General features: G+C 49.5%; 9 protein-coding genes across 9 annotated transcripts; 5 read left to right on the top strand and 4 right to left on the bottom strand.

Annotated features, from left to right (window-relative positions):
• Positions 1-306: 306 nt before the first annotated feature.
• Positions 307-1,659, top strand: HO133_000964 (uncharacterized protein; the record flags this gene model as incomplete). Its single annotated transcript, XM_037291897.1, has 6 exons — positions 307-517; positions 566-1,080; positions 1,166-1,267; positions 1,321-1,350; positions 1,401-1,464; positions 1,517-1,659. The coding sequence occupies 6 exons, from the start codon at positions 307-309 to the stop codon at positions 1,657-1,659; spliced, it is 1,065 nt and encodes a 354-aa protein (XP_037152259.1).
• Positions 1,660-1,986: 327 nt separating this feature from the next.
• HO133_000963 (uncharacterized protein) lies at positions 1,987-3,253 on the top strand (the record flags this gene model as incomplete). The annotated part of the gene is made up of 2 exons (XM_037291896.1): positions 1,987-2,191; positions 2,244-3,253. 2 exons carry the CDS (start codon positions 1,987-1,989, stop codon positions 3,251-3,253), a joined length of 1,215 nt encoding a protein of 404 aa, XP_037152258.1.
• Positions 3,254-5,042: 1,789 nt separating this feature from the next.
• Positions 5,043-8,974, bottom strand: HO133_000962 (uncharacterized protein; the record flags this gene model as incomplete). Its single annotated transcript, XM_037291895.1, has 12 exons — positions 5,043-5,129; positions 5,218-6,435; positions 6,483-6,632; positions 6,683-7,746; positions 7,799-7,983; positions 8,035-8,092; positions 8,145-8,225; positions 8,323-8,480; positions 8,566-8,641; positions 8,697-8,714; positions 8,790-8,836; positions 8,925-8,974. 12 exons carry the CDS (start codon positions 8,972-8,974, stop codon positions 5,043-5,045), a joined length of 3,192 nt encoding a protein of 1,063 aa, XP_037152257.1.
• A 1,515-nt stretch (positions 8,975-10,489) lies between these two features.
• HO133_000961 (uncharacterized protein) lies at positions 10,490-10,973 on the top strand (the record flags this gene model as incomplete). The annotated part of the gene is made up of 2 exons (XM_037291894.1): positions 10,490-10,891; positions 10,947-10,973. The coding sequence occupies 2 exons, from the start codon at positions 10,490-10,492 to the stop codon at positions 10,971-10,973; spliced, it is 429 nt and encodes a 142-aa protein (XP_037152256.1).
• Positions 10,974-11,979: 1,006 nt separating this feature from the next.
• On the bottom strand, positions 11,980-14,772 carry HO133_000960 (uncharacterized protein; the record flags this gene model as incomplete). Its single annotated transcript, XM_037291893.1, has 1 exon — positions 11,980-14,772. The coding sequence occupies one exon, from the start codon at positions 14,770-14,772 to the stop codon at positions 11,980-11,982; it is 2,793 nt and encodes a 930-aa protein (XP_037152255.1).
• A 427-nt stretch (positions 14,773-15,199) lies between these two features.
• HO133_000959 (uncharacterized protein) lies at positions 15,200-20,458 on the bottom strand (the record flags this gene model as incomplete). Its single annotated transcript, XM_037291892.1, has 2 exons — positions 15,200-20,172; positions 20,224-20,458. The coding sequence occupies 2 exons, from the start codon at positions 20,456-20,458 to the stop codon at positions 15,200-15,202; spliced, it is 5,208 nt and encodes a 1,735-aa protein (XP_037152254.1).
• Positions 20,459-20,878: 420 nt separating this feature from the next.
• HO133_000958 (uncharacterized protein) lies at positions 20,879-22,333 on the top strand (the record flags this gene model as incomplete). Its single annotated transcript, XM_037291891.1, has 1 exon — positions 20,879-22,333. The coding sequence occupies one exon, from the start codon at positions 20,879-20,881 to the stop codon at positions 22,331-22,333; it is 1,455 nt and encodes a 484-aa protein (XP_037152253.1).
• A 245-nt stretch (positions 22,334-22,578) lies between these two features.
• HO133_000957 (uncharacterized protein) lies at positions 22,579-23,409 on the bottom strand (the record flags this gene model as incomplete). The annotated part of the gene is made up of 5 exons (XM_037291890.1): positions 22,579-22,759; positions 22,819-23,052; positions 23,116-23,214; positions 23,290-23,308; positions 23,364-23,409. The coding sequence occupies 5 exons, from the start codon at positions 23,407-23,409 to the stop codon at positions 22,579-22,581; spliced, it is 579 nt and encodes a 192-aa protein (XP_037152252.1).
• A 186-nt stretch (positions 23,410-23,595) lies between these two features.
• Positions 23,596-24,293, top strand: HO133_000956 (uncharacterized protein; the record flags this gene model as incomplete). The annotated part of the gene is made up of 4 exons (XM_037291889.1): positions 23,596-23,631; positions 23,738-23,805; positions 23,860-23,907; positions 23,966-24,293. 4 exons carry the CDS (start codon positions 23,596-23,598, stop codon positions 24,291-24,293), a joined length of 480 nt encoding a protein of 159 aa, XP_037152251.1.
• Between the last annotated feature and the right edge of the window lies 1 nt (position 24,294).

Below are 24,294 nucleotides of genomic sequence, written 5' to 3'. Positions count from 1 at the left end.
TTGCAGTCGGGCCCAACTACTAGCCGGGATTCTCAGTTGCAAGTCTGACGCGGCTTTTCAGACCCCGGGCGAAGCGCAGAACCCATCCATAAACACTAACTTTAGCGTACGGATTTGAATCTGCCCTTGCACGATTTGAGTTGTTCACAGCCCATCAGCGAAGTAAGGATATCTGCAAGATCAATCTTTGAGCACCCCACGTGGATGAGACACTCCAATACAAGACTCACAACAGCTACGAAGCCTGCTTCCAAATTATATGCACCGCTGTACCAAGTTTAATCGTCACGAAGAGTAACCCTTACGATGTCCTTCAGGAACAATCTTGCCGATCGCGCCTTCCAACGCTCCACTACCGACGATAATGGAATCGAGAGCTCTATGTCTTCGTTTGGTGGGGCCAGAATACGCATCTCTAACGAGCCAGAGCTACGCCGGCGGATCAAAGAGCTGGATGAGGGCGGTTGGGAGTGGCGATTCTTAGCCTATGCTGAAGAGGACAAAGGCCTTCTCGAAAGTCAGTGAAACAATTCTGGCGCTCCTGAATAGATCTAATGTTGTCTAGGCTCTTCCCAAGCCGGCTCTCACTGCAGTTACGCTTACCTCGAAGCTATCAGACACAATCTCGGCATCGCCAAAATGGCTTGCCAGTTGGAAATGGATGCAGAATATGAATTAATAGAGGATGTGATCATGGCTACTAAGAGCGAGCTGTCGCGTCTGCAGGAACACCCTGAGCTCTTTCCTAGCCAAGACATCAGAGAGAAATTCTGGCACAGTGTTCGGCTCAAGTGCAACGAGTCGGTGAAGTTCGTCATATCAGAGCAAGAGGCTCGTGATCATGCGCACGAAATGTTCCAGGCTGTTAGTGTGGAAGTTGAAGAAAACACGCGCACTCCGGGAAGGGACATGCAGCGAACGCCTTGGGAACAGTTCTTACACAACAGAGCACCAGGCGCTGAGGCGGATCTCTCGATGTTTGCGGAAGAAGGAAGCGTTCAAATCATTCCGATGGCTGCAGCCAGGATCCTGATGGCAACTCTTGAAGAGCATGCAGCCATCATTCGTGATATTGAAGCAGTGAGTACCTTAAATTTGGCGGTCAGCAGCGTGGCGCTGCACGAAGATACAAAATACTCGAAGCTGATCGCATTTAATAATTTAGCAACGTGAGGACTTGAAACCATACGCGCCATCTTCCAGCAGCCATCTCCACTTTTGCGGATTGAAGCTTTCGCCTGACGGTCATCTGCGCTTACGCAAGGTGGTATGTTCACATGCCTTGGGCTGACTCATTAGAAGACTACTGACACATGTTAGTCAAACGACCTGTGCAAAACGACTCCCGCTGTGAGTGCCATGGTTGTTCGTGGCATGGAGTAGTAGATTGACAGCTACAGGGTCCACTTGACGTTGGCAGACACGAAGACGTGAATAGCCTAGAGACGCTGAATCTAGATTTCGGTAAGTCCAGTAATCTGCAGCTGTACAAGTAGATGCTGAATCCAATGTACAGCTGCGTTAAACCAACGGAGACCTCCCCTGCGTCCACGCATGTGGAATTGTGTTACCGTGGTAGTTCACGACCGACCAAACTATGGTGTGGACTCGGAGCAACGCGATGAAACAGTGGAAGAGATGACGAGCATGCTTAGTTAGATAACTTAAAACAGGGCAGATCCTGTTGGCTTTGTCCAGATCTCCAGTAGACTGTAATGCATCATGTGACTTGTGGATCTTAAAGTGAATCATTTGTTCTTTTCTTTGTGACGTGAGGCGAAAGGAAAAACACCAACCTCCTCTTTTTCGACTTCGGTAAAACATTTGAAGCAGCGCAAACCACAAAACATCCACCTGTCAACCAACAACCAAGAACATCATAGCAGCGCTCTTTTCAAGCTCACCATTCTTGTTCATCGCTTTGACAGTTAGCAGCTATTGCACTCATCACGGTCTCATCTTAGATTTCCTTCGCAACACCGAAACATGTCCCTCACACCAGCCATGAAGGCCGCCTTGCGCAAGATGACGCCTGATCAAATCGCTGCTGCCCTTCAGGACGCGGGTCAGCCTCGTTCAACCTTGAAGAAAGAGCGTACCGCGCATGGCAAAATCCAGAAGAAAGACCTTGTCCTTGTCGCGGCGGTTACCAAGGCTATACGACCCCTCAACTCCTGGATTGCATATCGGAGTAAGTAATCACAGATCCACAAACCTGATGGTCATTTTTAACGACGTTTCAGGCTATTATTCTACAATATTCTTGAGCTTTCAGCAGAAAGAAATCTCCGGGTTCCTAACTATCTTGTGGCAGAACGATCCTTTCAAGGCGAAGTGGAGCATCCTTGCGAAGTCATACTCAGTGATCCGCGACAGCCAAGGCAAAGCCAATGCACCCTTGGAACAGTTTCTCGCAATCAACGGTCCGCTCATCGGAGTCATCGAGCCCACACAATATCTCGAGGCTCTAAGCTGGGAGGTCGCTGTCGATGAAGATGGACAGACAGTAATGCGTCGCAATGGGAATTCAATCGACGAGCAGCTGTTCACCTCTAACGTATCTGTCAACGACGTGATTCGCAACAGCTATGATGAAGGATACTTCACTGGCGACCTCTCAAAGGTCCTTCTGGCGAATAACGAGGCAGCCATGACTATGGCAGTCTCGGTGCAGCCGACTAGCAACGCTCACCAGTCGACTACCGGTCACCTTGAGAGTCACGACGCTGACTTTGCGGCCACCGAAAACTTCAATGGCTCCAGCAAAGAGAAAAAACAAGTCCCTACAACAGTAGTCATTGACGACGATGGGAGTAACTCTGCTATGGCGACCACTGCCAACGAAGCTGGCCCTGAGGAGTCCATGGCGGAAGACAATGATGACATCCCAGGAGACTCGACTGCTTTGGCAACCGAGAATGCGCTGCCAACTGGAGAAACCTCAGCTGTCATGACAGCCACTGTGACAAGTCCAGTTTTTGACCCCCACAATCTCGGTCCTGGCTCGTTCCTGAATATCGATGCCGGCATGACAGAAATCCAGAGCCACAAAAATGCCTCTGCCAACGACCCGGATGTCTCAAGCTTGTCGGCTTCTGCGTTTCACTTGGATGGGGAGTACCCCTTCAACACGGAATTCGATCCTGACTTTTCTGGAGCCACCTTCAACCCTTTCATGGGCAATCAATTCAACGTCTTTGATATGAGCGATGCCTCCTGGGATGATTTCATCGACTTCGACGCCTCGGCTTGATAGCATTGTAGGTACGCTTGAATCCAACCAAGCCGATCAAAGGCTAACCTTGTCACTAGGCACCCATTGCTCGATCTAACACTAGACCTGGCTGCTCGGACATATGCCTGCATTGCTGCATGGCCTTGTTCATGCCCGTTGTATATCGCAAAGGAGAGAATGAATGCTACATAAATCGAGTCTTACTCACAATAATTTCATTCCCCAGTCATGCACTCCTCGCTTGAGAAATTGCAACAAGCGACGCAAGTTGCATACACGTGTCCTTTCCAAGCTCTTTCCAAACGGTCGATAAGCACACCGATCACATAAGTAAAAGTCTTTAGACACCATCCAAGTTCTCTGAAAAGAAGAGTGTAGTAGGGATAGAGTTCGGAGAAGATGCTTTCTTGGCAATGCCTACCGCCCCCTTCCTGCCGCCCGGGGCACAGACCCACCAAGAGGGCGCTTGCAGCGTCTCGTCAGACCTGTTGACGTTGTACAGTTGTACTCTACTTACGATTCTATGATTCTAGCCTTCTGAGGACAGCGAGCCCAAGCAGTGGTACGGAAAATACGTCTGACCTACTGATCCGCCTATCTCTAAATTTCGTTGTGCCTCTCGTATATTGCGGCTAGAAATCTACAAGATGCAAGACGCGACCTTTTCTGTGTTCTATCACAGAATGTGTGCCCCGCCCAAGTTGCACTTATCCCTTGCTAGCAATCCCAGCGTCTCTGCTGTGCCCTCCTTCAACGCGAATGCTGCTACATGGCCAAAATTGAAGAGCTTGCGCAAGATGCTGTGGAGGGTCACAGCTCTTAAGAGAACCCAATCATCCTCCTGCTGCTCCCCCCTACTACCATGAAATCCTGCGCCCTGAGACGATGCCAGTCTTCTATCTAATCCAAAAGATTCATGGCATGCTAATGTTTCTGCAGTTAAGCCAAAAACACTGAGGTGACGACAGTACGTTCAGTTTCTGGCCTAGAGAGACGCGCAGAGCTTCCTTAGCCCGGAATCCTATCGTCCGAAAAATGCCTGCATCGATACCATTCTGGCCTCCTTCTCAAGACGGTCGCTCGCTGAACGCCTTTTCGAATAAATTGCTCCCAAGACCTTCTTCAGATGAGCCAACACCTACAAACCGGGCATCATTCATGCAAACCCATGCAAGGACTGAAGTTCCAGACATCCAGAGCTACTCAAGATGAATTGCTCTAATTTTGTGGCTCGACATGAAGGATTGTGCTAGGATGTTGGGAATGAACTGGCGTCAATGGTGGTAACTTAATCCGAGCAAAGCGATCAACATGTCCTAATATCTCCTCTTAATCCTATAGTTCCGTTCTATAAATTACCAGACCAAAGAAACAATCGCTGGTAAATACAACAGAGCGGACAGGAGCTGTTGGATGGCATGGTCTATTCGTCTTGTCGGCAGGACCCTTTCCTGATGTTGCCCTTGCAACTCTAAGAGCGTTATCGAGTCTGTCCGCGTACCTGACGTAACCCAATCCCTGTCCTAGACTTAGAGTACCACATTAGCGACAGGGTGAGGTAGATTTGCTCGCTCCTCCACGATCTGCACTCAGGTAGCATATCGCATGTAGCATCGCTCATACTCTCCGAGGACATACTAAGCACATACATCTTCCAGCAACCCGGGAACCGTATCGACTCTATGATAAGATACAATTCCATATCTTTTGCTATCCTACAAAAGGCCTACTAAGCATACAATGGTACATGCATGCATCCATGACTGTGTGTTGGCTTTGCCTGCCGCCAACCACGCCTCTCCCAGACCTAGTCCTCCTGATAAGAAATCTTTCTCATCTCACCCAGTCTCTGCCTAGCCTGTGCAAGATTATTCTCCAGTTGCAAAATCTCAACCTAAGCCACAAATCATGTCAGTGATTGAAAAACTCCAAACCACTGCCTCCAACAATGCCCAATCAAAGCAAAACTTGGGGGCACTAACCTGCTGTTCCATCTCTCTGACCTTGAACTCGTGTCCACTTAAAGCCGCGTAGTCCACGTCCTCTCCCTCTTCCCTGTTTCTTTGACTAATGATGTCTTGTACCTGTTTGACTAAACTTCTACATGCTCTGCCGACTGCCTTGCTGGCTTCTTCAAGTCGATCCTGCGTCCTGCTGCCGAAATTTGCCTTAACTCTACTCGCCGCCACAAGTTGTGCAGTAGAAGCTGCTACGTCATTACTGGCGACAATGAGTTGCTCTGGGCTGTTCCGGTTGCTGATAACACCATCCGCCGTCTCGATGAGTGTATTGGTGGACGAAGCAACAGCCTTCGCGGCGCTGATGAGCCCCTCCGTCCACCGATTATGCTTTTTGTAGAAAGCTGTTCGCGAAGAGGAGCCGCGGCCCTCCTTGACAATTTCCTGCTGGGAAGCAGTGGCGGCTTTGATCAGCTGAGCGATGGCATTCGTGACTGCTATCGCAGCTTGGAGGATGCTATCGTGGATTCGGAGCTCGTAAGTGCTGTAGCCTTCTCTAGACTTGTTGATGAGCTTGTTCAAACGTTCTGCAGCGGCATCAATAGCCTTCGCGGCATTCGTCATTTCTGTATCTACTAGATCTCCAAGGTCGCCCTTTGCGTTTGTGATTTTCCCGGAGTTGGGAGCGAAAGCGTCTGCAAGCTTAGAGAGCTTTTGAAGGTTCATCAGTACTTCGTGGTTGTTGTTGATAACGACGTCGGTCCTCTGGGTAGCTTCTAAGCCTTCCAAACGGAATGACTGGAGCGCACGGAAAAATTTCACTGTAGACTGGGCAGACTGGCGGCCAGCATTTGTGAGCTGGTCGGCTTTTTTCTCCTCGGTGGCAAAACGGGTGAGCCCTTTCGTATTGCTGAGCACGTCTGCTATTGAGCCGGCAAATACGCTCACAGTACGGATAATGTCAGCATGAGGGCTATTGGGCCCATCAGCGATAAAATTGTTGAACGCTGTTGAAAACTCAGTAGCACTGGCGGATGCTTTCTCAATTTGAGAGAGGACATATGGAGCCGAGGCGTTTTGGTTTCCTGCCTGCATTGACGAGTCGAGCTCATAGAGAGCGTCATCGACACGCTGAACTCCACTTTGTAGCACGGAGTCGATTATGTCGTTGATCTTTTGGATGTTGCCCAAAAGGACCTGGTCGATTTGCTCATCAAGAGCTTTGTCTGTATCTCCGCCATTCTAAATATCGTTAGTGAGGCTCAGTGGTTAGTCTTCCAGGAACATACCATCCTCAGTTCGTTGAGCTCGAGCAGAGTCTGGTCCATGCCGGACTTGTAGATCTCGAGCTCCTCTTCTTTTTCACGAAGGCTCCGCTCGAGATCCCCGTCCCGCTCTCCATACTTCGAGTGAATATCATCAAAAGATCGAGTCTTGTTCTATTATGAGGTCAGCAAGTTCTCGCATGGCGCACAATGGAGAGGTCTACCCGCAAAGCTTCCTCGAGGTCAGCCATTTCCCGGTTGTACTTTGCCAGCATCGAAGACAGCTCGGAACCTTTGGCACGTTCCGCGTTGTCTGCCTTCTCGAGGGCAAATCGAAGCTCGCGCTTAAGCTTCTCCACTTCCTCTCTGTTGCCCCCTGTAACCCGATCCTTCTCGTGAAGAGCTCTGTCCCTCTCTCGAATCATATCTGCTAGCTCAAGATTCTTGGTCTTGATCTCGCGCTCTAATTTCTCCCTCTTGTCAATCGCTTCTTGCGCTGACGCCGCTTTGAGTTGGACGCTTTTGAACTTCTGCAGTAGCTCGAGATGTTCGTGCCGTAACTGGGAGTACAATTTGGCGAGCGCTTCGTACTTTGTCCTCCATGTGTTGACTTGCTCTTGGAGCGAGCGAATCTGGTCGTCTTTCGAGGAGTTCTGCTGGTTAAAGTTGTTGTTTAGCTGATTCAGCTGGTTCTCTAAATCCTTCATCCTACGATCGTACTGTTCTAGCATCAACTGATCTTGTTGGTATTGGGCACGAGCCTTGAGATTTTGCTGTTCTAACTCAGCCATTCGGCCGTGCGTCTGAGCTTGATACTGTTCTCTCATTAGCTGCTCTTGAGCGAGCCGTTGCTGCTCCTCTTGCAACCGTCGCTGCTCTTCAAAGTCACGCTCTGCTTGTTGCTGCGCCAATTGTTGCTGATATTGTTGTTGATTCCATTGATCCTGTAATCGTCGTTGCTCAGCATCGTATTCCTCTTGCTGCCTTCGCTGTTCGTTCTTCCAGAACTCATTGATTGGTTCAGGGTCCGGAGCATTACCGGGAGGAGGTGATCTCGGGGGGGCTGGCTCCTCTTTCTTCTCCACTTCTTTCGCTGGCCGGCGTGGTAAAGCCGGCCGATCCTCATCTTCGCCGAAGAGACTAGGTGGTTCCTGCGGTAGCTTGGGTACTTGGATTAGGCTAGTCAAATATCGGAGATTTGAGCATTCGTAGTAGAATTTTAGAAGACGGTAATGTTGTGTATCGTATCTCGAGCGCAAAGGTTCTAGGGCCTCGTCATCTCCAGTAGCTATGCGTATTCAGTCAGTCGCGTCCAGCCCAGAAGAGAGTGTGGTACGAACTAGTATGCATTGCTCGCAGCATGCTTGTGACGAATTTGTAGATGCCATAACTTTCTTGCACCAAAGGAACCAGCGCTGAAATTCTGCATTCGTTGTTGGCACCGCCTCTGAAATGGGCAAAGATGAGTTTCTGGAAGGTATCGATCTGGTCTTGAAGAGTCATAAGGTCTGTGATTGTCTCATATCTATGAAGTGGGTTAGCAGACGGTGAATAGCCATTTGATGAGGTACGCTACCCTTCGTTGGGGTCATTGATCGACTTCAGGCTGATGTACTCCTCATATTCAAAAAGCCCTGCAAGGCTATTTAGCTCCTACCATGCGCGCACGCTCAAGAGAATTCAAACCATTGAATTCGGGATGCTGCCTGTGGAACGCCAATTTGGCTAAGAGGAAGTAGACGTAATCTCGTAGCAGAGGTCCATATCCTGTCTCAACCGTCAAGTTTTTGCCCTTCAAACCCTGAGCCTTCACTGCCTCATGGAAATGCCCGGGGTTCCTCTCGTGCGCAACAAGGGTCCATACCTCGAAGTCCTTCTCCGGTAACACCTCTTGTTAGGCTTTCCAGCCAATTTATATTCGCCTGCGCTTCCTTCACTGCAATTGGGTGCCCTTCCTGGAGGACTTTATGTACGGTAATCAAAGCTTTGAACGTCTGCACTTCATCGGCGAGGATGGGTTGCCTATAGAGGGAGAGCGTTACCATCAGCATGAACGAGCTCCGATGAGTGTTCTATGGCAGGAATTGGCGCGGGCTCGTAGACGCACACTTTCATGCCCGCCCAGAACGACTGGGACGATTTGTGGTCCCATGTGTAGACAATGCATGCTCGGACGTGTTTGCCTGGATACCGTGAGCACAAGAAGCTCTTCGGACGAACGATCGCTGAAAGACGTACGTTTGGGCGCAGTCTCTTCTGGAAAGAGGAACTAACGTCAGTCTACCTCCAGCTCCAGCTCCAGCTCCAGGTCATCATAATGCCATGACTGACCTATGCTTGTTGCTTTTCGGATGTTGATTGCGAGGTCGGTCTCTGATCTAGGGAAAGAATTAACATCCATGATATCTGACGGCCGATTTGGCGGCAATAGCAATACGGAGCAGGGAGTATTCGGTGGTGTCTTACTTGCCCAAATCAACATTGCGTGAGCTTGACCCCCCGTAGCCATAAGACATGACCAATGGGAAAGCACGATGGTGGTAGGATCCAGTATTACCAGACGGCTCACACGAGAAGAGCAAGATCGATGGGAGGAGAAGGAGGTCTGTGTCTTGATAGCAGGTGCCGGAGAGCTATACTAGATCTGTTCAGGCAGAAATTCGTATGCTCAAACTTCCCGGTTGTCGTAGTTAGGCTTATGTACCCCCCAGTGGCCCCACTCGCGGCCGCTTTTACTGAGCTTTAAAGTACTCTAGGGCCTGCAGTATTATACTTTGCTTTTTGACCTGACAACAGATATCTACTCTACGATACTCCTCTATCCTATGACACTCCCCTATCCTACGTTACTCTCATACCCTGCGATATGCTTCTATCTTAAGATACTCTTTTACTCCGTGATATTCGCTTACATGCTTATATTCCCAGGCTGCTGCGTAGGCTATGTTAAAGCTACACCTCTAGAGACCGAGATTGACACAAAACACAACGTCCTCATCGACCTCGAAACCGCCGAGATCTTCGAAGCTGAACGAAAGCTTCGCGGTCTTGACAGCCGGGTCAGGACTCCACCAACAATACAGGACTGCGTGAAAGATGATGAGTAGACCGAAATTGAGGTCTTGCATGACCATAGTAGGAAGCTGCGAAGATTCATCGCCAGCGTCAAGAAGCCAAGACAAGCAGATCAGAGAATTCCGTGACAAGGACAGCGTATGGGCTAATGGCTGAATTTAAGAAGAATTTGCTAGATTTTCTAGGCGACGGAGTTTAGTATAATCGACGGTTCATACCGATGAACCAGAAAAGGCCACGTTGTTGTACGACAAAGCTTATTGATTGCACCTCTGCACAAGCCCTGATTCTCTGGTCTAGAAGCCTTGCACAAATGATTCCTGGTTTTAGAAATGGGGAATTGATGGAAAGCGCAAAGCCAGGCCTTTGATTCGAGCTTTTCTATTTCGACCTTGATACTGTTTTAGTGTTCAGTATAAGCATTGGTTAATAAAGCTATAAAGGTTGATTTTGACATACGACACGGGCCAGTGTTCAGCGTACGCCATTGATCTATGACACATAACATTTTCTATCAGCTTACAGCAGTCTCCCACTGGGAGCGCTTGTGCTTGACACAAGTGCATGTGGCCGCACTGCCTCGTATCGTCCACACAACAGTCGCGATTGCTTGCCTCAGTACCACGTCTACCTCCCTCCAACCCCAGAGAAGGACCACGACCGGATCGAGAAATATCTGAGAGCGCTGAATCCGTATTCGAAACCCTATCAGTTGTTTCAACACGGTCAAGTTGTTCCTCACTTTATTGATACGCACAAAGACCTTCCATAACGCACCCACCTCTACTGAACATACCTTCACCCGTTCTAATATACTCATCTTCCATCCATCATTGCTCTGTGATGCAAGAAAAATTATCACGAGAGCAGATAATTAGTCTTACGTGTTTCGCAAACTAATAAAAGCCCAAAAGCGTCAGATTTGCTACCACGCTGTTAGAAGTACATTGATGATCATGGATTCAGCATATAGTGAGGCTGGGCATGGCCCAGGCCCTCGAACAAGGCAGAGACGGAAGCTTGACTCAGTACTACCTTCCCTCGGGTCAGGAAGCAAGAAGCGGAAACTGATTGTGCCGAAGAAGGACCAGGACTCGATCAATATGCTCGCTGGGTATGTAAGCGAACTCAAAGACATGTTGCATGGTTTAGGCATTGAGGACAATAACGATGTCTTTGTCACAGCCGATGAGGCTACAGTCACCAATGCTGATATCTATACTGTGGCTTCGCCTAATGGCAAATGGCTCCCTGATTCCATCTTGCGTTTCGTTACGCAGCATTTTCACTCTCAGTTCGATCCTAAGGGCGACTATATCTCGTTGATATGTCCTGCAGAGTGCCAATGGATCTCCTTTGTCGGCTAGCAATAAGATCTTAAGATTACGGATCGTGACTGACAGGATCTTGAAGGTAGAATTCTTTGTTCGTGATCGTTAACGACGTCGAGCTTGGCGACTCAGGTGGTAGTCACTGGTCTCTATTGGTTATGGATATCGAGGCTGGCATAGCGTCCCATCATAGTTCATAAGCGAATATCGTAAGGCGAGCCGTGGTTGGAGTCGGATGCGTTTTGAGGAAATTTGCCTTTCCTGAAGAATATCAGACGCCTTATCAGGCCAACGATAATTTTACTAAAGCGGACTGGTGGTCGTGCGGACCTTTCGTTCTCTTCATGATAAGATATCTTCCAGAGCACATCTTCGAGTCGAATGGGCAGCTGGATTCGAATCTTCAAGTCCGCCTTCCATCGGGTCTTAGACTCACGTTCAATTCGATATCTGAACGAGCCAAGATCATAAGATTACAGGTCTCACGTAGGGTAAAGATTGAACACGATGAGCAGGATGGGAAGGATTAAGGATAAACGAATCGCAATTCCGGAGGCAGCTATTGTTATGTGTCTAAAACATCCGGCTTTCCGCGGAATAATTATGGGCAGGGCGATGATAAAGAGGGTTATAAAGGGTATGCAACTTCACTCAGTCTGAGTGATGGTGAGATTACTGATGAGGATTACTTAGACTCGGAGTACGATATAGACCTAGAGGATAGGGTGTGTTTGGAAGATGAGTATCTGGACTGCTGGAAGGATCATGTAGGAGATTTAGGCGAAACTGATGGCAAAATTGATGGCGAAACGGCTGCCAGACCGAATCAAATCCTAAATCCTTGGCGATATGGGGGGGTTCGGATTCGACATCGACGATGCTAGTGAAGATGATGAAGGATATGGGACCGAGACATCAGATTTGGAAAGATCGGTATTACCACCAGCACACTCCTTTGCCTGCGCATAGAATTCCATCATTTGCATTCACATACATAATCATGGCATTTCTACAGTAGTGATCATGCGTCTAATTGAGTCTCAAAGTCAACCCATCGCTCTAACGCCCTGACATCTTGGATGTGTACAATGCCCCGTACCCGCTAATGCATCTGATTACGAATGCTCATGGGTATCTAGCCACATGCTCTTTGATCTGGCCTCTTCTTCCTGCGCCGACTGCCAAATCGAATGAGCACTCTCATCCTCCGCGTGCGAGTCCTGTATGAAAGTTGACCTCCGTCGTCGTTCTGAGCTATGGTCCCCTCCGTCTGGCGCAATGCTATTCGGTAAGCTAGCTACAGGCTCAACCTCAGGGTCGCTGATATACTCATCCCGCTTGTCATCATTGGGACTCGAGGTTTCAGATTCGGGCGGAGCTTCGACAACTAAGAGCCCTCCGTCGCTCTCATGATCAATGTGAGCTGATCCTCGTCTTTTGCGAGCCGGAAGTGGTGGCGGAGGGACCGATCGTGCCTTGGCCTCATCCTGACGTGTTTGAAGCAGGTCTGGTTTTGGGACGGGCTTTCTTTGGGGGGTCGTGGCCGGCATCGTCTTCGTGTGAGGCCTTTCAGGGAACGGTAAGGGCTGGCCGGGTGGAGGTAAAGGGCGACCTCGCCCGATGGGGTGCTTGGGTGTCCCAGCGCGATCTGGATCAGCAGCCTGCTGGTTCTTCTGATCCATGTTCCTGCTGAGTACTCCCCAACCCCATTTCTTGGCGGCTGCAGTCGCCGCGCCAAGGGCTACTATTGATTGTCTCTTCTCCGACGATGCTGGCATGCGAACATCTGCTTGCAGTGTTCTAGACTGTGGCATAACATTTCCAAAAGTTGACTTCGTGGACCGTGAGCTTGAAGTAGTCGGAGTTGGAGGCAAAGAAGTTTGGCTAGGGCTAGATGTATAAATGTCTTGTAGAAGATTCTGCTCAGGTGTGCCATTAGAATCAGACAACGTAGAGGATCTACTACTGGTTTTTCGGCTGTTCTCACACAACGTAGAGGGGCCTGGGGCAGACCCCATGGGAGTGTCGGTAGGAGAGGTAGGGCGCGAGCGGTTCGAGATTGCCATCATTGCACTAGTGGCGTCTTGTAGTTGTTTCGTGTTCTTTACCGGTTGAATAGAGTCAAAATTTGCATTATCCATGCTGAGGAGTGGGTTGGCAGCTGATGCAAACGAGCGCGATCTGAGGGTTTTAGGTGGCTCTGGACCTTTCTGAACGCCAGTAGCAACGCTATCTTTAGCAGTCTCATCGAGGCTTTGCTTAGAACTCGCTGCTGGATTTGGAATTGGACTTGAGGGAAACGAATCAAGCGAGACCGGCATGCTCAAGGTTCTCTCGTCTTTCGCGCGGGGCGAGGCGTGATGGGTTGGAGCCGCATCGGCTTCGAGCTCGGCGTCATCTTCCGGTGCTTCATCTGGAATGTTTGTATGTTCAGTCGGCATTCCACCAGTCGTCCCTTGGTCCGCCCAGATGCCCCCTCGAAAAGTTTGTTGTCTAGTGTCTGTGAATGGACTATCGTCCCAGTGCGGCATGACGATGGTCTCGGCCATAACCTCCCTAATCCTACTCTCGATCGCTCGTAGGATAAAGCCATATGTGATCTGTCGCGAGCTGACAATGGGCTCGATGGTCATCTCCATATCAGGCATTGTCTCAAAGGATATCCAGACGCGATTACTTGGAGGTGGTTTGAACTTCACCAAGACATGACCGTTCAATTTTCTGACAACCACTGCCAGCACCAAGTTGACCTCTCGAGCTTTAAATCGCGCACCGAGATCAATGCGAGCTGTAGCTGCGATCTCTAGGCGGAAATTCCCGTTGTACTTGAAGTCTGCTTCGGCACAACAGTCGCCGTTGATCGTGAGGTCATTGAGTCGCGGGTTAGTAATCTGGGGTGCACTCTCTCCCATCTCAATTTTTTGGAGTACGAGACCGGAGAGGAAGGCAGGCTTCTTCACCCGTGCAATCTTTTTAGTGATCTTCTTGCGTATGTATTCCTCGATGACTTGAGTCTTGTAAAGGGCTAGGAAAAGTCTACCCGCAAGTCCATTGATCCACCTTGTCTGCAGTTGTTCTTCCGACGAATGCAGCCTCTGCACAAGCCCGATGACATGCTTGGTCTCGTACTGCTGTGGCCTCGGCGGGTTATCAGGCGCATTTGGCTTGATGTCCTGGTTCTGTAGTAGCGCGAAATAGAAGTCTTCTTTGTCTGAGCAGTTCTCGGAGAAGAGGAAGAAAGGCTTGGACGTAGACGCGGGATCTTCAAACCCGGCTTTTCTCGTCAAGCGTATAGCATTTCTCTTTATCCATAGTTCTCCTTCGGGGATTTCGTTCCCTCCACCGTAGATGCTGACATCGTGAAGTTCCAGTGATATGACATGTTTGACCTCCAGCTGTTCTGAATCTTCGTAAAGCATTAAGTGTCCGTGTCGTAGAACAACAAAGAAGACATTCCTAGCCCTCTTGACGGTCTTGCTGTTGCCTTTCCCGGGATCTAGACTTGGCCCTTGCTTCCGGTCGAATATACTTCTATACATGCTCTGGTACACGCTAGGGCTTTCTGTAGCTATTACCGCCCCAGCCGGGGTCGTCCGCTCTGGTGGTTTGCCATTGATACCTCCAGGCACGTACTCTCGGCACACGGCGAAGTAGCCAGCTGCAACATCAGGCTCATGTGCGCGTTTGAATTTCTCCGCGATATCTGCTATACTCGCATGAGATTTGAGGTTTTGTCCGTCGTCTTTGTCATCGCGGAGGGTGTCCGAAGAGGTGTCGGAGGAGATCGAGGACCGATTTTGTACGGGGAACGTGAGGTACGCATGTAGGAGAACAATGGCGAAAAGGATGGGCAACAAGGTTAGCCCACCGAGTAAGTAGGTTAGTATAAAAGCAATAGAGATGCCCATCACGACGAGGGCAGCTCTTTGAGGTGCAAAGGTATCTCGTTCATCGTGCTTACGGCTTGGGCATGCAAGGTGTCAGGTTTGGCTTGTAGTCAACTTCCGACGACACGTCTGCGCTTTGCTTTGCTGACACTTGGGCGTTTTGATCAGTCGACTCATCTCCAAAGCTTTGCTTGAGTGAAGGCCGCTACGGTTTACAACATGTGAGACTGATGATCTAGTTTGCCTTTTCGGTGTGATCGAGGGATCTAATTAAGCATGACGCACGGCTCGGGCACATTGTTCGAAGTCTTCCTCAAACAATTTAATTACACAAGTAGTAATCTACCTCATTATTTTATAGTCTCTGGACTGTAACTAACGCCATTGCAACGTTCTCCTCGGGGTATAATGCGCACGCTTTCAATGCAATCGCTGAATCCAATGCCAATCACCAATCTAGCTCGCCAGCCTCAAGCTCCTCTAAGATCCCTATGACCGGTTCCGCCATTATCTTTGAACTCCGTAGACCTGCCATATGCCTCGTCCGAGTATAAAAAACGGGACAATCCTTGCTGTCGCATTTCACCTCTTCGCCCCAAGCCAGACTCGCACAAGAGCGACACACGTTCTCCAAATTGACAGCTTTCCTCTCTGCTTTGTTGAGCCGTGAGTGCAGTGTCATAAGAGAGCTGTCAGCATTTTGCATGCACCTGGCGCAGATTGCCATTTCTTCTTCGAGCTTCTCATGACAGACGAGACAGGTAGAAGACTTCATATAAGACTCCAATGTTTTCTTCGATATGATCAACTCCTTCCCTCCCGTGAGTGCCCCTGCTTCTATGCGGCGCACTCGCTGATATTTGGGCATTTCGTCGTACCACTGTCGTACATTCGCTCCAACGAGGTTGAAGATACGTTCAAGTGGTGGAATAAGATTCTTCAAGATGTAATATTCTGCATCCAATTCATTATTATCGTTGTGCAACAGCACGTCTGGAGCCACGCATCGATCGATGAGCCTAGCCCCTGGAGCTCCGGTAATTACCACGTAGGGAACACGCTCTCCGTATTGCGGTTCTGCACGAGGGTCCTCCAGCATCCTCTTGGTGCTAATGAGTGCTCCGGGAGGCGGCAGACCCTTGTCGCTGTACGTACCGAGCTTGACCTCTTTCGCGAAACAAAAATCCTGGATGGACACCTTTCCTTTCATGATCTTCATGCACTGTCGCTGGAAGTAGGATTTGACCTGGCTTAGATCCGCCGAGCGGAACAGTATCTTTAGGGCTTTCTCTTCGATCTGCTGTTCAGCTGGTGTTCCGTCTCGGCGCACAGTCTCAATACCCTTTGCATCGAAGTCTGGCACCATTTGATCCTTGCTCTCGTACTTGAAGCCTACGTATCGCTTCTTTGCGAGTAGCACGCATGGAAAATACACCTTTTCGAACTTCAATTTGACTGGTCTGGGATTCATGTCCGTGATGGTCTTAGCGATCTCTTTACCAATGTCAAACGCCTCGTCTTTGGTACGGCCCTTGAGATAGACGAAGAGACTGTCAGTGTCACCATATACGACCTCAGCACCCCACCTCTCCACGGAATGTATTAATGCGATGGCTTTCTCCAATGTCTCACGACCTGTCTGGACAATGCTGTCGGCAATCTCGGAGCATGGCATGCGCCCAGAGAAGGAGGCAGAGGTGTAACCGTAAGTGACATTGGCAATGAGCTTCAATGCGAGCTGTCTATTGTTGAGTAGCCTCTGCAGAGTCTTGTCATCCCTGTCATCCTTCATCCCGCTTTTGACCATGACTCGAGTCTCCAGGATCTCCCCCAGCATCTTTGCGAGAAGAGACTTGCGAATATCGGGTTTGGCATACACGATACCATTCGGCGCGATGTTGACTTGGTCCTTCAAAAGCTCCAAGAGTCTTGGCTCTCTATGATAGTCCGTGAAACCCATCTTGTTTTGACCACGCCAGCTAACCACCCTTCCTAGGAATGTGGAGTAGCAGTAATTATATGCAACCATGACGCTCGGGTATAGAGACTGGAAGTCAAGCACCAGTAGTGGGCTGTTGTAAAATGCGCTTTGAGGCTCCATCACCAAAGGCAGACATTCCAAGGCGTTCTGCTGACCGACTTGCTTTCGACTCGGTGAGGGTAACAAGAAATTCTCTGGCTTGGCTATTCGAAACATAAGTGATTCGACCTTGAATTGAGATCCTCGCGAAAACACCGAAAAGAAATCTACTCCCAGCAACCGCGCTTGCTCACTAGTTCTTGGAATAAGCTCGTTCTGTTCCAAGATCTCTAGGTCCAGCTGGACACGGGAGACATAATAATCCACAACTTTAGCCAGGTCCTTTGGTTTGCCACTCTTGTACCAGAATGTCAGGTCTCGGAAAGAATAGTGCGGTATACGGCGATGACAGAGCTGAAAAACGACGTTCTCCATCGTATACTGCAGCAGGTTCAGCTCTCCCCTCATTGCGCGCCAGACGTTGATCATGTGTCTTCCTGTGACTCTGATGGTGGAAGTGTGATTGAAACCCCAGCGATCGTCCTCCTTGCCAAATCGACCATGCGACTGGGACTTCATTCTCGAAAGTTCATCGCACAAGTTGTAGTCGTATTTGCATCGAGCTCGTTCTATCATATACCCCCAGGACCCGCCGTGCACCTCGTAGCCGGTTAGAATGTCAGGATCATAGCCACGAACGATATCGACCATGCGATTGATCATTTCAAGCTCAGAGATCTCCTCTTCCACTTCCACGCCAGTGTGCTGGGAGATTCTATGGGCCAACCCTCCAATATGCGACAGGGCCAAGACTCCGACGTGTGTCCCTTCATTGATGCCGTTGACTTCCAGATCCTCTTCATCAGACTGGAGACACCAGAAAACACATCCAATTTCATCCTGCTCGGGGTTAGGCACCATATTCCCACGAGTGTTGACGTGGATTTCAAGACTCATGACGCTCATGTACTGAGTCTCGTGTTGTACACTGGTCGATTTCTGCTTTTGCGAGTATTTGAATCCGTGCTTGTTCTTTTGAGTGGCACCGTCAATCTGCGAGAGATCCATCTTTGTCGATGTGATCCCGTCATAGACAGTTGCCTTACCCGAAGACCCGGATGCTTTCCCGCTCTCCACATCTATCCAAGCTTGGACTTCCTGTCTCGTGGGAGGCATTTCTTCTATTTCCCAGGCTCGGAGTCCACATGCCATTCTTCGTCTTCGAGATAGTCGCTCCTCATCAGTCTTGTCGACGACCACGCTTAGTTTTTCTCCTCGACTGGCTGCCGACGTCCCTGTGGGATCGAAACTTGCCAGGAATGGAACCGTTCTACTCTCAAGCTTGAAATCCTTTCCCGCGTACTCTCTAGCACGTTCAGGCACATCCTTTTCGTTACTATAGTAAGCGTCCTGATAAATGATTGACGGAAGCCTTTCATCTCGCATTTCTAGTAGGATCTCGGAAGCTCGAGGAGGTTCATAAGCTAGGATGAATATCTTCTTTCGTAATCTGATGTCGAACACTTGGTGAACATTTGAGGAGCATTCGGACACCTGGGTAGACACTCTCCTTGGTGACGTTAAAGATCCTAGCGATTCGAGCCTTGGTGCACTGAACGCGCTTGGGCTTGGCTCGCTAGACAGTGGAAAAGATACAGACTTGGTTTTTGATTTCTGTGAGCCTTTGACATCTGAAGCACTGGTTTGACTGAGCTTCTTGACGGTGTTTGGGTCATACGGATCTTTAACGACTTGAAATGAGAGAGTTTTGTTTCCGGTCACGGAGTTGATTCCTTCATGGGAAGAAGGCAGCATCTTGCGCTTTCTCTGGCTATTTTCACGCGAGTGAGGCGTTCCATATGGCCCCTCTGAGGACAACAACCCCACCGACTGATCAAGATCAGGCTTGTCTCGCAATTTCGTCGGACCGTTCGCAGAAATATCATAGACTTCTCGACTGCTGTCTGAGGGCGGGTGATCGGAGATATCCACGACTGTAAGGTGATCGCCGTTGGGGAGCTTACGTCTCTTCTTGTCATGTTGATAATCTTTGGTCGAGTCCTTAGCTCGTTCAGCACTGATGTCGCTTGCAAATTCCAGGGGGATTTCGAAAGCGTCCTCATCAGCGTGGTCGTAGTTACCCACATTTCTGATTCCCATCTTTTCAATCTCAGTAGAGCTTGTAATGTCCTGCACTTTTGCAAGTGGAGCTGATCTCGGGACTTCCGTGGCATTGGTAGTGGACGCAACATATGCAAGCCTTTCTTCGTTATCGTACATTGGCTCCTTCATGCCTTGATTCGCGAATTGTTCCATTTCATCATCTATCCGCTCGCCTTGCTTCTTTTGCGACGTTTCCAGGTCTCGCGCCAGCTCTTCGTCCGACTCATATGGGAATTCATCCTCCTCGAAAGAGAGCAGCCGACTTTCATCCACTTCTGGCATATCGGCTGCTGATTCCTGTGCGTTATCCGCAGCAGCTTGAGATGCCAGCCGGAAAATCATTACACGAGCAAGATTCTCCGGGAAAAGGTCTTCTACGCTCTCCAGCGATGTTTTCACTTGGTCCTCAAGACTTTGATTTTCAACAAATCCATCAAACCCAACTTCCCCGCCATCACTTTTCTGTCTTTCGTCTTTGACGATAATTTTGATCTTCTCCATGTACTCCTTCTCGTGGATCCATCCGCCTGCCTGAGTGTTTCTCGGATCCGCTGAAACAGAGACCAATACTTCCGGCGGAAATGGGCTACTTCCTGGATTCGTCTCCCCCATCCTGGCTTTTCTCCTCCTAGTCTCGTCACGCCAAAGACCTGCCATGCTTTGTACTAGCTTTTCGTCTGTCGCAATGGGAAATTTACGCTCAACGAAGTCATGGTGTATAGGCCGTGACTTGACGGCAAGTCGGTTGATAATGTGCTGTACGCAGACATCAACCTCAATAGAGCAGTGACTTTGCCGCGGTATTTTCTCATTGTCAGAAATGAAAGAAGGAGGAATTGCCCGATTGTGCCACTGATGGGTAGTGCTGTTCATGTCTAAGTAATCTGGCACTGGGCTGCGGAACTTGACTTGGCTACAGTCTATGTACGCGCACCCGTAAAGGTTATAGTCACACATCCATTGTAGCAGGTACTGCATGTGGCTTTCGTACGGCTGAATGACCTTCTTCATAATCGTGCCCTGTCGTAAAAGGTCTGCCAAGCGAGTCATGTGGAGTGGATTCAGCATGTAGATTTTGAGAAAGAACTTGTAGCCGACGTTATAACCGTAAAAGGGAACACCCTTGACAAGAGTGATGTGCCCAACGAAGGCGAATTTTCCCTCGTACATATTGCGGCGGTAGCTGACTGCAAGGGCATGGTCGATGGATAGGTTGAGTTGACGAATGTATGCGGTTACTACAGGCCTATAAGAGAATTTTCTGGACCGGGATAAGAAGCGGGCCTTACCATCTTCCTGTACCAGACTCCCATCGTATCTGACGTATAGGTACGGCAACGCGCCATGAACATGGGCGCATACCTTTTGTCCTGTTTCAGTGGCGCCAAAAACCCTTATAACGGGGACCTTGGGAACGGCCCTCTGCTGGTTGGAGGCATGGACACCAGGGAGTTGGGGATCGAATGCAGTAGGAGTTGCTTGGTAGTGGTCAACGCAGTTCAGTCTAACGCGAAAGAGGTCCATCGAAGATTCGAGTGCATGATGGAGCAACCGTGCGATGGGTTGTCACAAAGTTCCGAGTATCAAGGCATCAAAGCACCATTGGATGAGGAACAAGAGACAGTAGAAACACGAACGGAACCTGGATGACGCGAACATGCATCGCGAAAACACATGCACTTCACTTCAGCACTACGGACATAAGCTATTTCCGATACTTCGCTCTACAACCAAGTATGAAGAAGCTCTTCACAATATAAGCACATCAAATGTGCTCTCCCCCCGTCAGCCCGAGTCTCCAAGCATTGATATAAAGCGGGCGAAAAACTTCACTTTCCCGAGATCTCGTCGGTTTGATTATTCTCACAGTAATGGAAGCGATCATTACACTCCTCCACTCGAAGACCGTCGCACCTTTTCACACGCCTTCCTTTCATCGTCATCATGTCCAGAAAACCTGCAGAACCCGCCAAAAAAGAGCAGAACGAGTACATTCCCTCCTTCATCTCCAAAAAGCCTTTCTACCTTGAATCTGCGGACAGCGAAAACGACTACCTCGAGCATCAACGTCTCCAGACCTCTACACCCGACCAGTCAAAATGGTATGATCGTGGAAAGCGACTTGGTCCCGCAGCTACAAAGTTCCGCAAAGGCGCTTGTGAGAACTGTGGGGCTTTAACACATAAGACCAAAGATTGCTTGAGCAGGCCAAGGGCGAAGGGTGCTCGGTGGACGGGCAAGGACATTCAAGCCGATGAAGTAGTGCAGGATGTTGAGTTGGGCTGGGATGCGAAAAGAGATCGGTGGAATGGATATGATGCGGAGCAGTACCGAAATGTAACCGAGGAATGGGAGGAGTTAGAGAATCTGAAGAAAAAACTGAAAGGCGAGGAGGCAGACGCCAGTGGACAGAAGCTTCTGACTGAGGATGACGAACAGAGACCAGAGGGTGAGGAAGAGGAGGCGAAGTATGCCGAGGAGTCTGATATGGGGCGGCAGCAGAGCACTGCTACTAGAAACCTACGAATACGGGAGGACACAGCCAAATATTTGCTCAATTTGGACTTGGATTCTGCTAAATATGATCCCAAGACAAGATCAATGGTAGACATGGGCGCTCAAGCCGACCAAGCCGCCGCTTTAGTTGCAGAAGATAACTTCATGCGAGCTTCAGGGGATGCAGCAGAATTTGAGAGAGCGCAGAAATACGCATGGGAGTCACAAGAGCGAGGAGACAAGGACAAAACACATCTGCAAGCCAATCCTACTTCGGGCGAATACTTTCGACGAAAAGAAAAGGAAGAGAGCGACGTGCAACGGGAGGCGCAACGAAAATTGCTGCTGGAGAAGTATGGCGGTGAGCAGCACCTACAACCGTCCAAATTGCGAGATATGGCCGTTGTGGAAAACGAACGATACGTGGAATACGATGAGACAGGAGCGATCAAAGGAGCACCGAAAGCGGAGGCGAAGTCAAAGTATCCGGAGGACGTGTTCCTCAATAACCATACTTCAGTATGGGGAAGCTGGTGGTCCAATTTTCAATGGGGCTATACCTGCTGCCATTCTACAACTAGAAACAGTTACTGCACAGGTGAAGAGGGCAAGGTAGCCTTCGAAGAAGCCGACAAGATCCGGACCGGTGGAGAGCTTGAAGGTGTGACCGACATAAAGGCAATCCGATTAACCGAAGACAGTGTTATACAGACTGTAGAAAAGAAAGAGCCAGTCGAGAACAAGAGAATGAATGGGAAAGCAGAGGCAATGACGAAGAAAAGGACATTGACGGAAATGAAGGGTGGTGTTAGTGAGGAAGAACTCGAGGCTTACAAAAGGTCCAGGGCAATGACAGATGATCCTATGGCAATGCTTTTAGGCACAGACGAGCTCCTGCATTAGTGTCCAAAGTGTCCAAAGTGGATCTCTGCATTGCGTTGGCGTCATGGTCCAGAAAAGTCCATTGGGACCTCGCGGATAGCCCGAGGACGTAGAAGATACCAATGAGCGAGTTTTTTGCAATCATGGCTTGATTTAATTGATTGGTCTACGCTCAGACGTAAACTGGCCTATTGCTTGGAGAATTTTGCCATGCTCTGACCGTGCCTGTAGCCAGAAGACAGCGTCTAGCATACGGTAGGCCCCGCTCACTCCTCTTCCTCCTCACCAGCATCACCCTCATCCTTCTTCTCCGCAGCTCTAGCCTTCTTCCTCCTCACACGTCCAGGGCGTCCACCACCAAATGGCGAGGTCAGAGCAAAATCAATATGCTTTTGCGAGTCGAGACGAACGACGAAAGATGGGACGTTGACGATTTGCTTTCCAACACTACAAGAACGCCCTCGAGATCAGTATTGTCCATGTCACATCGTAGACACAAGACCTACCGAATGTGCCTCTGCCTTATCAAGACCCTAGCATGATGAATGCTCTTCGCCAATCCGAGCTTGTAGACACAAGTTTGTAGCCGCCTCTCCAAGAAATCCTCCACCTTGAGCGCAAGCACGTAATCGAGCTTCATGCGGGATTCATCAAGCACACCAACACGTACGAGACGGCGAATCAAGGCGTTTCCCTCGAAAAGACGCTTTGGATCCTTCTCCTCCATGGTCAGGAGTTGACTGTGTGATGGGCCATAGGTTAGCGTGCGTAAATTATAAGGAGTGTAGCAAATAGAGAGATACCGAGCAGCACGACGGATCTTGGAGAGGGTGAGCATAACGCGCCACACCTCACGCTTGTTACGGAGGCCATATTCGCCGACGATCTTGAGCTCAGAGTCCCTGTAACAGGAGTCAATTTGAATCCATCGACATGAGCAGAGCAAGCTCTTGCTTCAGTGGCCGGGAAATACTGACAGACGAGCAGCCTCGAAAGCTATGGACGTGGTCAGTCCGTGAGAGCACACATCTCAATGTCGGAAGTTACTTACGACGACGTGGCACCTTGTAGGTCTTGCTGTATGATCGTGGTGCCATGACTGCGGATAGGACGCTTTGGCAAGAAGTTGAGAATGGTTTCTTCAATGTGGGAAGGGAGCGGGTAATTAGCGCCCGGCCAAGACCCTAAGCGAGCCCACCACGAACTTTGCCCTCTAGAAGAACAACAAGAAATAGTACGACGACAAACCCAAGTCAAGTTCAACAAACGATCCTTAAGTCACCATGGGTCACTCGGGTGGTCTCCGTGCCGGCACTCGAGTATGTGAAAGATCTCGGGAGTAGCGTTGGACGGCTTTATACAAGCTGATCTCCATCAGCTCTACTTTGCTCTCAACCACAGACTCAGAACTGACTGGGGCTACAGTATGCGTTCTCGCGCGACTTCAAGAAGAAGGGTATGATCAAGCTCTCGACATACTTGAGACAGTACAAGCAAGTCTTTACCTTCGAGCCAAATCCGCAGCTGATAGTCTAACGGGTCTTTAGAGTTGGGGACATCGTTGATATCAAAGCCAACGGAGCCGTCCAAAAAGGGTGGGCATTTTCTTCTACTTTGGACAATCCAAAACGATCTTCCTGATAAGTACCGTAGCATGCCTCACAAAGTTTACCACGGCAAAACCGGCGTCATCTACAATGTCACCAAATCCGCAGTGGGCGTCATAATCTACAAGCGAGTCGGCAACCGGTACATCGAGAAGCGAGTCAATGTCCGCATCGAGCACGTCTCGCTCTCCCGCTCACGAGAAGAATTCATCAACCGAGTTAAAGACAACGCAGGGAAGAAGCAGAAGGCTAAAGCCGAGGGTGTGCACATGTTCTTGAAGAGGCAGCCTCTAGGACCGAGGGAAGAAAGAACAATCGATGCGAAGGGAGGAGTTGAGACCGTCGTGCCGATTGCTTACGAAACGACAATTTAGA

Source organism: Letharia lupina (assembly GCF_014066315.1).
Source record: "Letharia lupina isolate WasteWater1 chromosome Unknown contig_11, whole genome shotgun sequence".
Classification (NCBI taxonomy): Eukaryota; Fungi; Ascomycota; class Lecanoromycetes; order Lecanorales; family Parmeliaceae; genus Letharia; species Letharia lupina.
This window is presented reverse-complemented; position numbering and strand designations above follow the sequence as displayed.